At 56.5% G+C, this 12941-nt stretch overlaps 1 protein-coding gene and 1 long non-coding RNA gene across 4 annotated transcripts; both read right to left on the reverse strand.

Moving 5' to 3' along the window:
* Positions 1–247: 247 nt before the first annotated feature.
* LOC109261241 (melanoma-associated antigen 9-like) lies at positions 248–1594 on the reverse strand. Its single transcript, XM_053892020.1, has 2 exons — positions 628–1594; positions 248–484 (listed from the first exon to the last, which is right to left on the reverse strand). Exon 1 carries the CDS (start codon positions 1474–1476, stop codon positions 757–759), a length of 720 nt encoding a protein of 239 aa, XP_053747995.1. The 5' UTR covers positions 1477–1594; the 3' UTR covers positions 248–484; positions 628–756.
* Positions 1595–1924: 330 nt separating this feature from the next.
* On the reverse strand, positions 1925–5200 carry LOC128773824 (uncharacterized). Of its 3 annotated transcripts, none has more exons than XR_008418258.1 (4): positions 5020–5200; positions 2311–2413; positions 2036–2152; positions 1925–1960 (listed from the first exon to the last, which is right to left on the reverse strand). It is a non-coding gene; the product is annotated as an uncharacterized LOC128773824 (long non-coding RNA). The 3 variants fall into 3 exon arrangements; XR_008418259.1 differs by lacking the exon at positions 5020–5200 and adding an exon at positions 3292–3364; XR_008418260.1 differs by lacking the exon at positions 5020–5200 and adding an exon at positions 3020–3221.
* Positions 5201–12941: the final 7741 nt, after the last annotated feature.

Here is a 12941-nt window from a genome sequence, read left to right on the forward strand (position 1 = left end):
ACTGTCGCTGCTAGACAGTCACCTATGGGTGGGACGTGTCCTGCCTCTCTCTCCTAGTGTCCTCACTGCCAACACAGGGCCCTTCCGAGAGCGAGCAGAGCTCGGCGAATGTCCGGCCACAAATGTCCCAGTGAGCTGGGGACCTCTGCTCAGATCGAGTGTCTCCTCCTTTCTTGGAGACCCAAGCAAAGGCAGGCACACATCTCTATGTCCCTTGTCCAGAATGACAGACGACAAGGGACGAGAAGCAAGAACGAACATCTTTTACTTCTCCATGTCCTGAAACCATCCGTTTACTGCCAAGGTCTTCACGTTTGCAAGACATCCCTGTCTGTGCCCAGCCCAGGCACCGCGATTCCCTTCTGGATCCCGAACGAGGACGGAAGGGTTCCCAGCTCGTTGCACCAAACGGCAAAACTCTGACTCTCGAACACCTGTGGCGTGGGTGCCACTCCCACGCTGAGCCCGAAGCTCACGAAACCTTCTGTGACAAGGAACAACATCTGAAAACTTCCTCGAGGAAACAAAGATCGATTTCCGAGGCCACGTAGACAGAGAACAAGAACCCACCCAAACGTGCTCTTGGCCCCGCTTTCCCCCAAGCCGCCCTGGCCCTCCACTACTCACAACGCCCAGCGCCCGCTCTGCTCGCACTCGCAGGCGAGAAGTGGCCTGGCTTCGTGCCCCGCAGGAGAAGCTGCTCGACCCCAGGCGGGAACGGGCCCGGCTGCCCCTCGGGCTCAGGCCCGCTCTTCCTCATGGCTCACAGCCTCTTCGGACAGACACGGAGACCCCGGGCTGCCTGCTGTTGACCGCGAGGATGTGCTGCAGCACTTGCACGCCGCTGGTTTCTGCGTGGGCCCTGGGACCCCACAGGAACTCGTAGCGTGCGGGCTCGCTGCCGGGCACCTGCCGGTACTCCAGGTACCCTTCCTGCACCCAGACTTCGGTCAGCAGCTCCCTGGGCTCCCCATAGAATACGTGCTCCCTGCCGGCATACACCCCCATGACCCCCAGCGCTTCCCACACCGCCTCCTCAGGGGCACGGTCGTCCTCCAGGAGGATCACCCACAGGACCAGCACCAGGAGGCTGGTCTTGGGCATGCCGTCCCTACCACTCGGCGTCCCATCGCAGCTGAGGCCCAGGATGCTGACCAGGACGTAGGAGTGCTCGCGGGGGTCCACTTCCTTCACGTCGACTCCAAAGACCAGCTGCAGATACTCGCAGGCTCGGCGGAAGATCACGGGGAAGCGGTCCCGGTCATCTCGGCTGACCGCCGCCAGCATCTCCGCCCGTGTGGTCGGCTGCTTGGTGCGATACTTGAGGAGCAGCAGCAGCACCAGGCCGGCCACCTTCACGCGGAGCGCATCTGGGAGCGAGGCCTGGGCCCCTGCCGGGGCCCCCCAGGTGCTCGACCCCTCCTCATCGGGGCTGCTGGAGCCCTGGTGGGACTGGCTCCCCGGAGCGCCTGCCATGGCACTGGGGGAGGGGCAGGTGCTCCGAGGGCTCTGGGGAGGACTCGGGGACCGGGCAGCAGCAGATCCCTCCTCCAGGGGGACCAGAATGAGGACAGAGCAGGAGGAGGACAGGGAGGAAGAGGAGGAGGAGGAGGAGGAGGGAGACGGGCCCCCCCCTCTCCTCCTCCTCTGCTTTCTCCTCCTCCAACTCCACCTCCTCCTCTAACTCCACCTCCTCCTCCAACTCCTCTTCCTCCGACTCTACCTCCTCCACCTCCACCTCCACCTCCACCTCCACCTCCACCTCCTCCTCCTCCAACTCCTCTTCCTCCGACTCCACGTCCTCCACCTCCACCTCCACCTCCACCTCCACCTCCACCTCCACTTCTTCCACCTCCTCCTCCTCCACCTTCAACTCCACCTCCTCCACCTCCAACTCCACCTCCTCCACCTCCAACTCCACCTCCTCCACCTCCTCCTTCTTCAACTCCACCTCCTCCACCTCCTCCTCCACCTCCTCCACCTCCTCCTCCACCTCCTCCACCTCCTCCTCCACCTCCTCCTTCTTCAACTCCACCTCCTTGTCCTCAGGCTCTGGCAGCGGTGCATCCCATGGCAGCGGGACCTCTCTTGGCTCCTCCTTAAGCTTGCAGAGCGCACCCCTCTCACCCAGGGGCATGATGGTCGCGAGACCCTGAAGACAGATGAGGGGTGGCTCCTCAGGGGGAGGCCCAGCCCACAGAGCCCGAGCTCCCAGGCCTGAGAGCGGGGGCCGCGTGGGGGTTGGGGGGCCGAGGGGTCCCCTCTGGGGTGGGATGGGCGAGCCCCCGGCCCCACGCGCGGAGCACGCACCTCGCCTGGACAACCGACTGGCACGCGGCCGCGCCTCCTCTGCTCTGTGACCTCGGGACTCCTGCCTCAGACCAAGGCCTCAACTCCAGAGCTCTCCGAGCCCCTGGAAGACGGAGGGAGGGAGGGAGAGACGGAGGGAGGGAGGGAGAGACGGAGGGAGGGACGGAGGGGGCGCCTCAGGGTCTCAGGGTGGGTGCAGACCGCGTGCACCGCCCCGGGCCCCCACCCCCCACTGCGGCCAGGAGGTTCTGGCCAGGACTCTGGGCGCCCCCCCACCCCGGGAGCCCCCACCCCATCCAGCCTGGACCTGCCCCTTCTGGGCCTCCGCTGACAGCCAGAGCGGACCCGAGCGGCAGGGCAGGCCTCCCGGGCCCTACGTAGGTGTCCTGGGCTGGGAGGCAGCGCCTCCTCTCTCCCCTGCACCCCGGCCAGGGCCCGGGATCCTGCCTCGGCTGACCGGGGTCCAGCCCCGCACACCAAGGCCCTCCCCTCGCCCAGACCCACCGCGGGGGCGGCTTTCCGACGGCGGCCCCGGGGCTGGGGTCCAAGGGGCCTCCGGCCGTCCTCCCCGCACGGCTCTCCCGGGGAGCCCCGGGCCCGCTGCCTCCCACCAGAGCCCTCCCGGCCCGGCGAGGTCCGGGCCAAGGCGGCTGGCGTCGCACGAGGCGACCAAGTCCGGGGAGGCCCGGGGCCGATGGCAGGGGCTCACATGGGTTCCTTGGGGTCCCTCAGCCCTGTCCTCTCGTCCCCATCCGGACTCCCTGGGCGGCCTGGGCCTCGGGCTCTGCCGCCTGACGCCGGCTCCTCGCGCGCAACCAGCTCTCGGTCGGGCTGGGACCCAGAGCCCGAGGCCGCCCACGCCTCACGCCCTGGTCACAGTCGTCGTGGCCGCGCCACCCTGCGGCCTCCACCGCCGCCCCCCACCGCCGGACTCATTCCCCTCTGGGTCCCGGCTCCCTCGCTCCTCCCTCTGGGCCTCACCTCGAAGCCCACGAGGCTCGGCGCCCTTCCCGCGCCCGACGGGCTTCGAGGCGCAGGCCGGAAGACGCCGACGACGCCGAGGCCCCCTCGCCCCGCCCCGCCCCGCCCCGCCAGTCTCTTGAGACCCGGATGCGGAAGTCCAGACACCCCGCGGGGCTTCATTCCCACTAGGGGCTTCCCTAGGCTGCCGCTAGGGGTCGCCTTCCGGGCCGGGGCCTCCGTTCTGGGGGCCGGAGTCCCTCCCTCGGTGCTCCCTCCGTGGCCTCCTGCACCCCGGGGATGGCCTGGGCGCGTGGCCGCTGACGAAGGGAACTCGTGCCCCTCAGACCAGGGTCCGAAGGTCTCTGGGACGCACCGCCCAGGCTCAGTGACGGGGCGCCCCGCCACCTCTGGCCACCCGATGCAGGGGCTCCCCGGGCCTGCGGCACGGACTGACTTCGTAGCTCTGGGCTGGGGTGGACCTGGTCTCCTGACAGCACCTGGGCCCTCCTCCCCTCTGCCCGCCGGAGCGGCTGCTCCCGACCGACAGCGGGTCCTCGGTTCTCCCCAGCTCACCCATCCGACCCCCACTCCCCGGTCCGGGTGATCCGAGACCCGGATGCCCAAGTCCAGCCTCGCCCAGTGTCCCCATCCCTCCCGGGGGCCTGCGCGGACTGACTCTGTTGTGGGGTCCTGGCTCCTTTGCCTGCAGATCCCTCTGCTCCTCATTAGGAATCGCCCCAGGCAGGACACGGGCCCTGCCCTCTTCAGAACTGAGGTGTCCCAGTGCTCCCCCCGCCCCCTGCGCCTCCTCCGGTGTCTCTGAGACCCGGCTGCGGAAGTCTGGCCCGACTCTCCTCCGCGAGTCCCCATGCCTCCCAAGGGCCCTTCTCAGAAGGCGTGAGGTCTTGAACTTTGGGACGTCCCCTCTGTCCTGGGGACCTGAGTCCCTCAGTCCTCCCTCTGACCCCCACCTGGACACCGTGGCCCCGTCCTGTGTCCCTGCCCTTTCCTGACCTAGGATCCTGTCCCTCACCCCAAGGTCCTCAGCTTCCTCAGATCCCCGAGGCACAGTTGAGTGGACGGGGCCTGCGGCCACCCTCTACAGGTAGCCCGGCACCGCGGCCCAGGCTGATCTCCTCTCCCTGGGGCGGGATGGGCCCTGCGGATCTCCATGAAGTCCTGACACCTGCTGCAGAAGAGCCTGGGCCCGTCCCCGCTATTATTCCTGCCACCCCCGCCACACACACTTCCGACTTTTCTCTCTTCCAACCGTTCCTGCCGGTTACTTGGTCCTGCTCAGATAGGCCTGAACAAAGCCTCCTGTTTTCTTGCTCCTAGGACAAGTTGTCCTCAGAGGAGTGTCTCAGTTGGTAGCCCCCCTTCTATTCCTCCCCCCTCTCTTCTTGCTTTGGTCTCTTCTAGCTGTTCTTGCTGGTTGGTTGATTCTGCTCTGACAGGGCCCCAACAAAGTGTTCTATTTTCTTGACCCCATGTCAAGTTGTCCTCAGAGTATTGTTGCAGTTGGTAGCCCCCACCCCCCCGTTTATTCCTGCTGCACCGCCCCCCCCCCCACACACACACACACAGTTCTTGCTTTGGTCTCTTCCAACTGTAATCACTGGTTTGTTGGTCATGCTCAGATATGTCCCAACAAAGAGTTCTGTTGGCTTGTCCCCAACACAAGTTGTCCTCAGAGTAGGGACTCAGTTGGCAGCCCCCCTTTTACTCCTGCTCCCTCCCACTTACCGGTTTGGTCTCTTCCAACGATTCCTGATGTGTAGTTGGTCCTGCTCAACAGGCCCCTATAAAGAGTCCTGTTTTCTTGCCCCCTGGGTCAAGTAGTGTTCCGAGTAGGGTCTCAGTTACTAGGCCCCTTTCATTCCTACTCACCACACTTCCTGCTTTGGTCTCTTCCAACTCTTCCTGCTGGTTAGATGGTCCACTCATACTGGCTCCAAAAGAGTCTTAATTTACTTGCCCGCTTTGTCAAGTTGTTCTCAGAGTATGGTCTCAGCTGGTAGCCCCCCTTTTATTCCTGCCCCCCAGTTCCTGCTTTGGCCTCTTCCAACTGTTCCCACTGGTTAGTTGGTCCTACTCAGATTGGCCCCCAAAGAGTCCTATTATCTTGCCGCCAGGTTAAGTTGTCCTCAGAATTGGGTCCCATTTGGCAGCCCCCCTCTTATCCCCCCCCCCATTCCCGCTTGGTTCTCTTCCAAAGGCTCCTGCTGGTTATTTGCTCCCGCTCAGATAGGACCAAACAAACAGTCTTGTTTTCTTACCATCTGGATCAAGTTGTCCCCAGAGTAGGGTCTTACTTGGTAGCCCCCCCTTTTTTTTCCTGCCCTCCCACGCTGTCTACTTTGGTCTCTTCCAATGGTTCCTGCTTGTTACTTGGTCTTGCTCAGATAGGGCCCAACAAAGAGTCCTATTTTCTTTCCCCCAGGGCAAGTGGTCATCAGAGTAGGGAGTCAGTTGGTGCCCCCCCTTTTATTCCTATTGCTCACCCCACACTTCCTGCTTTGGTCTTTTCAACCTGTTCCTGCTGGTTAGTTGGTCCTGCTCAGATAGGCCCCAACTACCAGTCCTATTTTTATTCCACTAGGTCAAGTTGACCTCAGAGTAGGATTTCAGGTGGTAGCCTAACCCCTTTTATTCCTGCCTCCCCCTTCCTGCTTTGGTCTCTTCCAACTGTTCCTATAGGTTAGTTTGTCCTGCTTGTATATGTCTCAACAAAGAATCCTATTTTCCTGCCCCTAGGACAAGTTGTCCTCATAGTTGTGTTTAATTTGGCACCCCCCTTTTGTACCTGCTGACCACCCCCCACACACACACACTTCCTGGTTTGGTCTCTTTCAACCACTCCTGCTGGTTAGTTGGTCCTGTTCAGATAAGGCCCAACAAATATTCCTGTTTCCTTGGCCCAGGTCAAGTTGTCCTCAGAGTTGGGTTTTAAGTTTGTAGCCCCCCTTTTATTGCTCCCCCCCCACACTTCTCACTTTGGTCTCTTTCATCTCTTCCTGCTGGTTAGTTGGCCCTGCTCAGATAGGCTGCACCATGATTCCTGTTTTCTTTCCCCCTAGGTCAAGTTGTCTCCAGAGTGGGGTCTTAGTTGGTAGCCCCCTTTTATTCCTGATCCACCCAGTTCCTGCTTTGGTATCTTCCAAGTGTTCCTGCTGGTTAATTGTTCCTTCTCAAGTAGGCTGCAAGAAAGAGTCCTAGTTTCATGCCCCTAGGTCACGTTGTTCTCAGCGTCTGGTTTAATTTGGTAGTCCCCTTTATATTCCTGCCACTCCTCAAACACACTTCCTGATTTGGTCTCTTCCAACTGTTCCTGCTGGTTAGTTGGTCCAGCTCACATGGGCACGAACCAAGAGTCCTGTTTTCTTGCCCCCGAGGTCACGTTGTCCTCAGAGTAGGGTGTGTGTTGGTTGCCATCCCTTTTTTCTGCCCCCCCCCCCACTTCCTGCTTTGGTCCATTCCAACTGCTCTATTGGTTACTTGGTCCTGCTCACATGGGCCACAAAAGGGAGTCCTGTTTTCTTGCCCCCAGGTCAAGTCATCCTCAGATTAGGGTCTCAGTTGGTAGCCCCCGTTTATACCTGCCCTGACAAACTTCTTGCTTTGGTCTCTTCAACCACTCCTGGTGGCTAGTTGGTCCTGGTCAGATAGGCCCCAACTAAGAGCCCTGTTTACTTGCCCCAGTTCAAGTTGTCCTCAGAGTAGGGTCTTAGTTGGTAGCCCCCCCTTTTACTCATGCCTCCCACACTTCCTGCTTTGGTGTCTTCCAGCTCTTCCTGCTGATTAGGTAGTACCGCTCAGATAGGCCAGAAGGAAGAGCCCTGGTTTCTTGCCCCCCAGGTCACGTTGTCCATTAGAGTAGGATCTCAGTTGGTGTCCGCTTTTATTCCTGCCTCCCCAATTCCTGCTTTGATCTCGTCCAACTGTTCCTGCTCGTCAGTTGGTCCGACTCAGATAGGCCCCAATAAGAGTCATGTTTTCTTGCCTCGTCTGTCAAGTTGTCCACAGGGTAGCATCTCAATTTGTAGCCCCCCATTTGTTCCTGCCCCCCACCTTCCTGGTTTGGACCTTCCAAATTTTCCTGCTGGTTGGGTGGTCCTGCTCAGATAGGCCACAACAAAAAGTCTTATTTTCTTGCCACCAAGTCAACTTGTCCTCAGAGTAGGATTTCAGTTTGTAGTCCCCCTTTTATTCCCCCCCCACCCCACTTCCTGCTTTGCCTCTCTTCCAACTGTTCCTGCTGGTTAGTTCGTCCTTATCAGATAGGTCCCAACAAAGAGCCCTGTTTTCTTGCCCCCTAGATCAAGTTGTCCTCAGAGTACGGTCTCAGTTACTAGCCCCCCCCTTTTATTCCTGCCCCCCACACTTCCTGCATTAGTCTCTTCCAAATGTTCCTGCTGGTTAGACATCAATCTCAGATAGGCCCCCCAAAAAATGTCCTGTTTTCTGGCCCCCAGAGTCAAGCTGTCCTCAGAGTATGGTCTCAGTTGGGAGCACCATTTTTATTGCTGCCCCCCCCGACACTTCCCGCCTTGCACTGTTCCAACCCTTCCTGCTGGTTTAGTTGGTACTTGCTCAGATAGGCCCCATCAAAGAAACCTATTTTCTGCCTCCTAGGTAAAGTTGTTTCCAGAATAGGGTCTTAGTTGGTAGCACCCCCTTTTATAGCCCCCCCACCACCACTTCTCAATTTAGTCTCTTGCAACTGTTCCTTTATCCTGCTCAGATAGGCCCCAACAAAGAGTCCTATTTTCATGCCCCTAGGTCAAGCTGTCCTCAAGTAGGGTTTAATTGGTAGCCCCCTTTTTATTCCTGCCACTGCCCCCCCCCCACACACACACAGTTCCTGCTTTGTTCTCTTCCAACTCTTACTACTGGTTAGTCGGTACTGCTCAGATAGGCCCCAAAATAATCGTGTCTCCTTGCCCCCAGGTCAAGTTGTTCTCAGAGTTGGGTATAAGGTGGTAGCCCCCCCGCTTTTATTCCTGTACCTCACACACTTCCCTTCGTGGCCTCTTCCACCTTCTCTGTTAGTTAGTTGCTCCTGCTCAGATAGGCCCCAAGAAAAAGTCCTGTTTTCTTACCCCCCAGATTAACTTGCCGTCAGAGTACTGTCTCCGTTGGTAGCCCCCCTTTTTGTTCCTGTCCCACAACGCTTCTTGCTCTGGTCTCTTCCAACTGTTCCTGCTGGTGAGTGCGTCTTCTCAGATAGCCCCGAAGAAAGAGTCCGTTTCTTGCCCCCAAGGTCAAGTTGTCCTCAGAGTAGGGTCTGACTTGGTTGCCCTGTTTTATGTCTGAACCCCCACACTTCTCGCTTTGGTCTCTTCCAACTCTTCCTGCTGATTAGTTGATCCTGCTCAGAGAGGCCCAGACCAAGTTTCCTGTTTGGTTGCCCCCCCAGGTCCAGTTGTCCTCAGAGTAGGGTCTCAGTTGGTTGCCACCATTTTATTTCTTCCCCCCAATTCCCACTTTTGGCCTCTTCCAACTGTTCTTGTGAGTTAGTCGGTCCTGCTCAGATAGGCCCCCAAAAGAGTCCTGATTTATTGCCCCCTAGGTCAAGTTGTCCTCAGAGTAGGATCTGAGTTGGTAGACCCCCTTTTATTCCTGCCCCCCCCCACACACACTTCCCACATCGGTGTGCTCCAACTGTACCCGCTGGTTGGTTGGTCCTGCTCAGATAGGCCCCACCAAGAGTCCTGTTTTCTTGATCCCTAATTCAAATTGTCCCCAGGGTAGTGTCTCAGTTTGAAGCCCCCCTTTTATTCCCTCCCCCACCACTTCCCCGCTTTGATCCCTACCAACTACTCCTGCTGCTTAGTTGGTACTTCTCAGATAGGCCCCAGTAAAGAGTCCTATTTTCCTGCTCCAGGTCACATTGTCCTCAGAGTAGGGTCTCAGTCCGTAGGCCCCTTTTAAGCCAACACCCCTCTTTGGTCTCTTCCAAATTCTCCTGCTGGTTAGTTGGTCCTGGTCAGATAGGCCCTAACAAAGAGTCCTGTTCTCTTGTTCCGGTTGTCCTCAGAGGAGGGTGTAAATTGGTAGCCCCACTTTTATTGCTGTCCCCCCCATTTCCCACTGTGGTCTGCTCCAACTGTTCCTGCTGGTTTGTCGGTCCTGCTTGGTCCCTCAACAAAGAGTCCTGTTCTTGCCCTCGAGGTCAAGTTTTCCCCAGAGTATGGTCTCAGTTGGTAGCCTCCCGTTTTATTCCTTCCTCCCCACACTTTCTGCTTGGGTCTCTAACAACTGTTCCTGCTGGTTAGCTGGTCCTGCTTAGATAGGCCCCGCAAAAGACTCCTGTTTACTTGCCCCCAAGGTTATGTTGTCCTCAGAGTAGTGTGTCAGTTGGGAGCCCTCCTTTTATTAATGCCCCTCCCAACTGACACTTCCCACTTTGGTCTGTTCCAAGTGTTCCTGGCGGTGAGTTGTTCCCTTTCAGATAGGTCCCAACAAAGAGTCCTATTTTCTTGTCCCCCAGGTCAAGGTGTCCTTAGAGTTGGATTTCAGTTGGTAGCCCCCCTTTTATTCCTGCACCCCACACACTTCCCTCCTTGGTCTCTTCAACCTCTTCTGTTGGTTAGTTTGTCCTACTCATATAGGGGCCCAACAAAGTGTCCTATTTTCTTGTCCCCTGGGTCAAGTTGTCCCCAGAGTAGGGTCTCATTTGTAGCGTCCTTTTCATTCCTGCCCCCCTCCAATTCCTGCTTTGATCTCTTCCAACTGTTCCTGCTGGTTAGTTGGTCCTGCTCAGATAGGCCCAAAGAATAAGTCATGTTTTCTTGCCCCCAGGTAAATTGTCCTCAGAGTTGGGTTTAAGTTCGTAGCCCACCTTGTTTCCTGCACCCCACACGCTTCCCTCCTTGGTCTCGTCCAACCACTCCTGTTGGTAGGTTTGTCCTGCTCATGTAGGGCCCAACAAAGAGTCCTATTTTCTCTCCCCTAGGTCATGTTGTCCCCAGAGTAGGTTCTCATTTGTAGCCTCCCTTTGTATTCCTGCTCCCCCATTCCTGCTTTGTTCTCTCCCAACACTTCCTGCTGTTTAGTTGGTCCTGCTCAGATAGGCCCCAAGAATAAGTCATGTTTTCTTGCCCCAAAGTAAGTTGTCCTCACAGTTGGGTTTAAGGTGGTAGCACCCCTTTTATTCATGCACCACACACAATTCCCTCCTTGGTTTCTTCCAAAATTCTCCTTGTGGTTACTTGGTCCTGCTCAGATACGCCCAAAGAAAGAGTCTTGTTTTCTTGCCCCCTAGGTCAGGTATTCCCCAGAGTAGGGTCTTACTTTGGTGCCCCCCCCCCCCCGCTTTACTCCTGCCCACCCCCCCCACTTCCTGCTTTGGTCTCTTCCAACTGTTCGGGTGGATAGTTTGTCCTGCTTAGATAGGCCCCAACAAAAAGTGCTGTTTTCCTGCCCTCAAATCAAGTTGTCCTCAGAGTATGATTTCAGTTGGGAAGTCCCCCTTTTAATACTGCCACCCCCCGACACACACGTCCTGATTTGGTGTCTTTCAACTGTTCCTACTCGTTAGATGTTCCTTCTCAGGCCCCAACAATACTCCTGTTTTCTTGCCCCGAGTTCAAGTTGTCCTCAGAGTTGAGTTTCAGTTTGTATCCCCCCCCCCCATTATTCCTGTTCCCCACATACTTCCCTCTTTGATCTGTTTCAACTGTTCCTGCTGGTTAGTTGGTCTTGCTCAGAGAGGCCCCACCAAGATTCCTGTTTTGTTTTGTTTTGTTTTGTTTTGTTTTGTTTTGTTTTGCTCCCTAGGTCAAGTTGTCCCCAGGGTAGGGTCTCAGATGGTAGCCTCCCCTTTTATTTCTGCCTGCCCACACTTTCTGGTTTGGTCTCTTCCAACTGTTCCTGCTGGTTACTTGTTCTACCTAGATAGGCCTCAACAAAAAGTCCTATTTTCCTGCGGCCTAGATCAAGTTGTCACCAGAGGAGGGTCCTAGTTGGTAGCCTCCTCTTTGATTTCTGCCCCCCACCCACACACACACTTTCTGCTTGGGTCTCTTCCAAATGTTCCTGCTTGTTAGTTGGTCTTGCTCAGATAGGCCCCAACAAAAAATCCTGTTTTTTTGCGCCCAGGACAAGTTGTCCTCTGAGTTGGGGCTCAGTCGGTAGTACCCCTTTTCTTCCAGCCCCCCACATACTTTCTGCTTTGGTCTCTTCCATCTGTTCCTGCTGGTTACTTGGTCCTGCTTATATGGCCCTCAACAAAGAGTCCTGTTTTCTTGCCTCCAGGTCAAGTTGTCCTCAGACTAGGGTTTCAGTTGGTACCACCCTTTTATTCCTGCTTCCCCCCCCCCACACACACACTTCCTGCTTTCGACTCTTCCTACTGTTCCTCCTGGTTAGTTGGTCCTGCTCAGATAGGCCCCAACAAAGCATCATTTTCTTGCCACCAGCTCAGATTGTCCAGAGTTGGGTTTCAACTGTTAGCCCCACTTTTTTTCCTGACCCCAACACTCTTCCAGGTTTGGTCTCTTCCAACTGTTACTGCGTGTTAGTTGGTCCTGCTCACATAGGTCCCACCAAGAGTATTGTTTGTTTTAATGCTCCCTAGGTCAAGTTGTCTCCAGAGTAGGGTCTCAGTTGTTAGCCCCCCTTTATTCCTGTCCCCACCCAATTCCAGCTTTGGTCTCTTCCAACAGTTCCTGCTGCTTAGTTGGTCCTGCTCAGATAGGCCCCATCAAAGAGTCCTATTTTCTTGTCCCCTAAGTCAAGTTGTCCTCAGAGTCGGGTCTCAGTCATAGCTCCCATCTTATTCCCCCTTCCCCCAACACACACTTCCCACTTTGGTCTCTTCTAACTGTTCCTCCTAGTTAGATGTCCTGCTCAGATAGACCCCGACAAAGAGACCTGTTTTCTTGCCCTAGGTTTTCTTGCGTGCCCCACACTTCTGTCTTTGGTCTCTTCCCACTCTTCTTCCTGGTTAGTTAGTCCTGCTCAGATTGTGTGCAACCAAGACTCCTGTTTTCTTGCCCCCTACATCAAGTTGTCCTCAGAGTGGTGTCTCACTTGGTAGCCCATCATTACTGCCCCCACCTTCACTTCCCTTTTGGGTCTTCCAATTACTCTTGCTGGTTAGTAGGTCCTGCTGTGAGAGACCCCAACAAAATGTCCTGTTATCTTGCCCCACGGTCAAGTTCTCCTCAGCGCAGTGTTCCAGTTGGTAGCCCCCTTTTATTCCTGCCCCCCTCACTTCCCACTTTGTTTTCTTCCAACTGTTCCTGATGGTTAGTTGGTCCTGCTCAGATAGGCTCAAAGAATCTTGTCTTCTTGCCCCCAGGTCAAGTTTCCTCAGAGTAGGGTTTGGTTGGTAACCCCCCCGTTTCTTCCTGCCGCCTACCCCCCCCCCCCCGTTTCTTTCTTTGGTCTCTTCCAACTCCTCCTGCTGGTTAGTTGGGCCTGTTTTCAACAAAAAGTCCTGGTTTCTTGCCCCCGGGTCATGTTGTCCCCAGAGTAGGGCTGTGATGGAGCACGGTGTGAGCATTCGTCTTGTTCCTCAACCTCAGTTTTACCCACAACACCTCAGACACAGCGTTACCCAACGCGCCGGTGTTAGGCGTGAACAGCCGCTTCCTCCGCTGTGCTTGAGAGTCTCTTGTTGTGCTTCTCCATGTTCCTCAGCTCATCCCTCTCCAGATCAC

Source organism: Panthera pardus, unplaced genomic scaffold (genome assembly GCF_024362965.1).
Source record: "Panthera pardus isolate Hobbes unplaced genomic scaffold, ASM2436296v1 HiC_scaffold_27, whole genome shotgun sequence".
NCBI lineage: Eukaryota > Metazoa > Chordata > Mammalia > Carnivora > Felidae > Panthera > Panthera pardus.

Coding starts and splice junctions, on each gene's coding strand:
- LOC109261241 (XM_053892020.1), bottom strand. CDS start 1,476: ATGGCAGGCGCTCCGGGGAGCCAGTCCCACCAGGGCTCCAGCAGCCCC.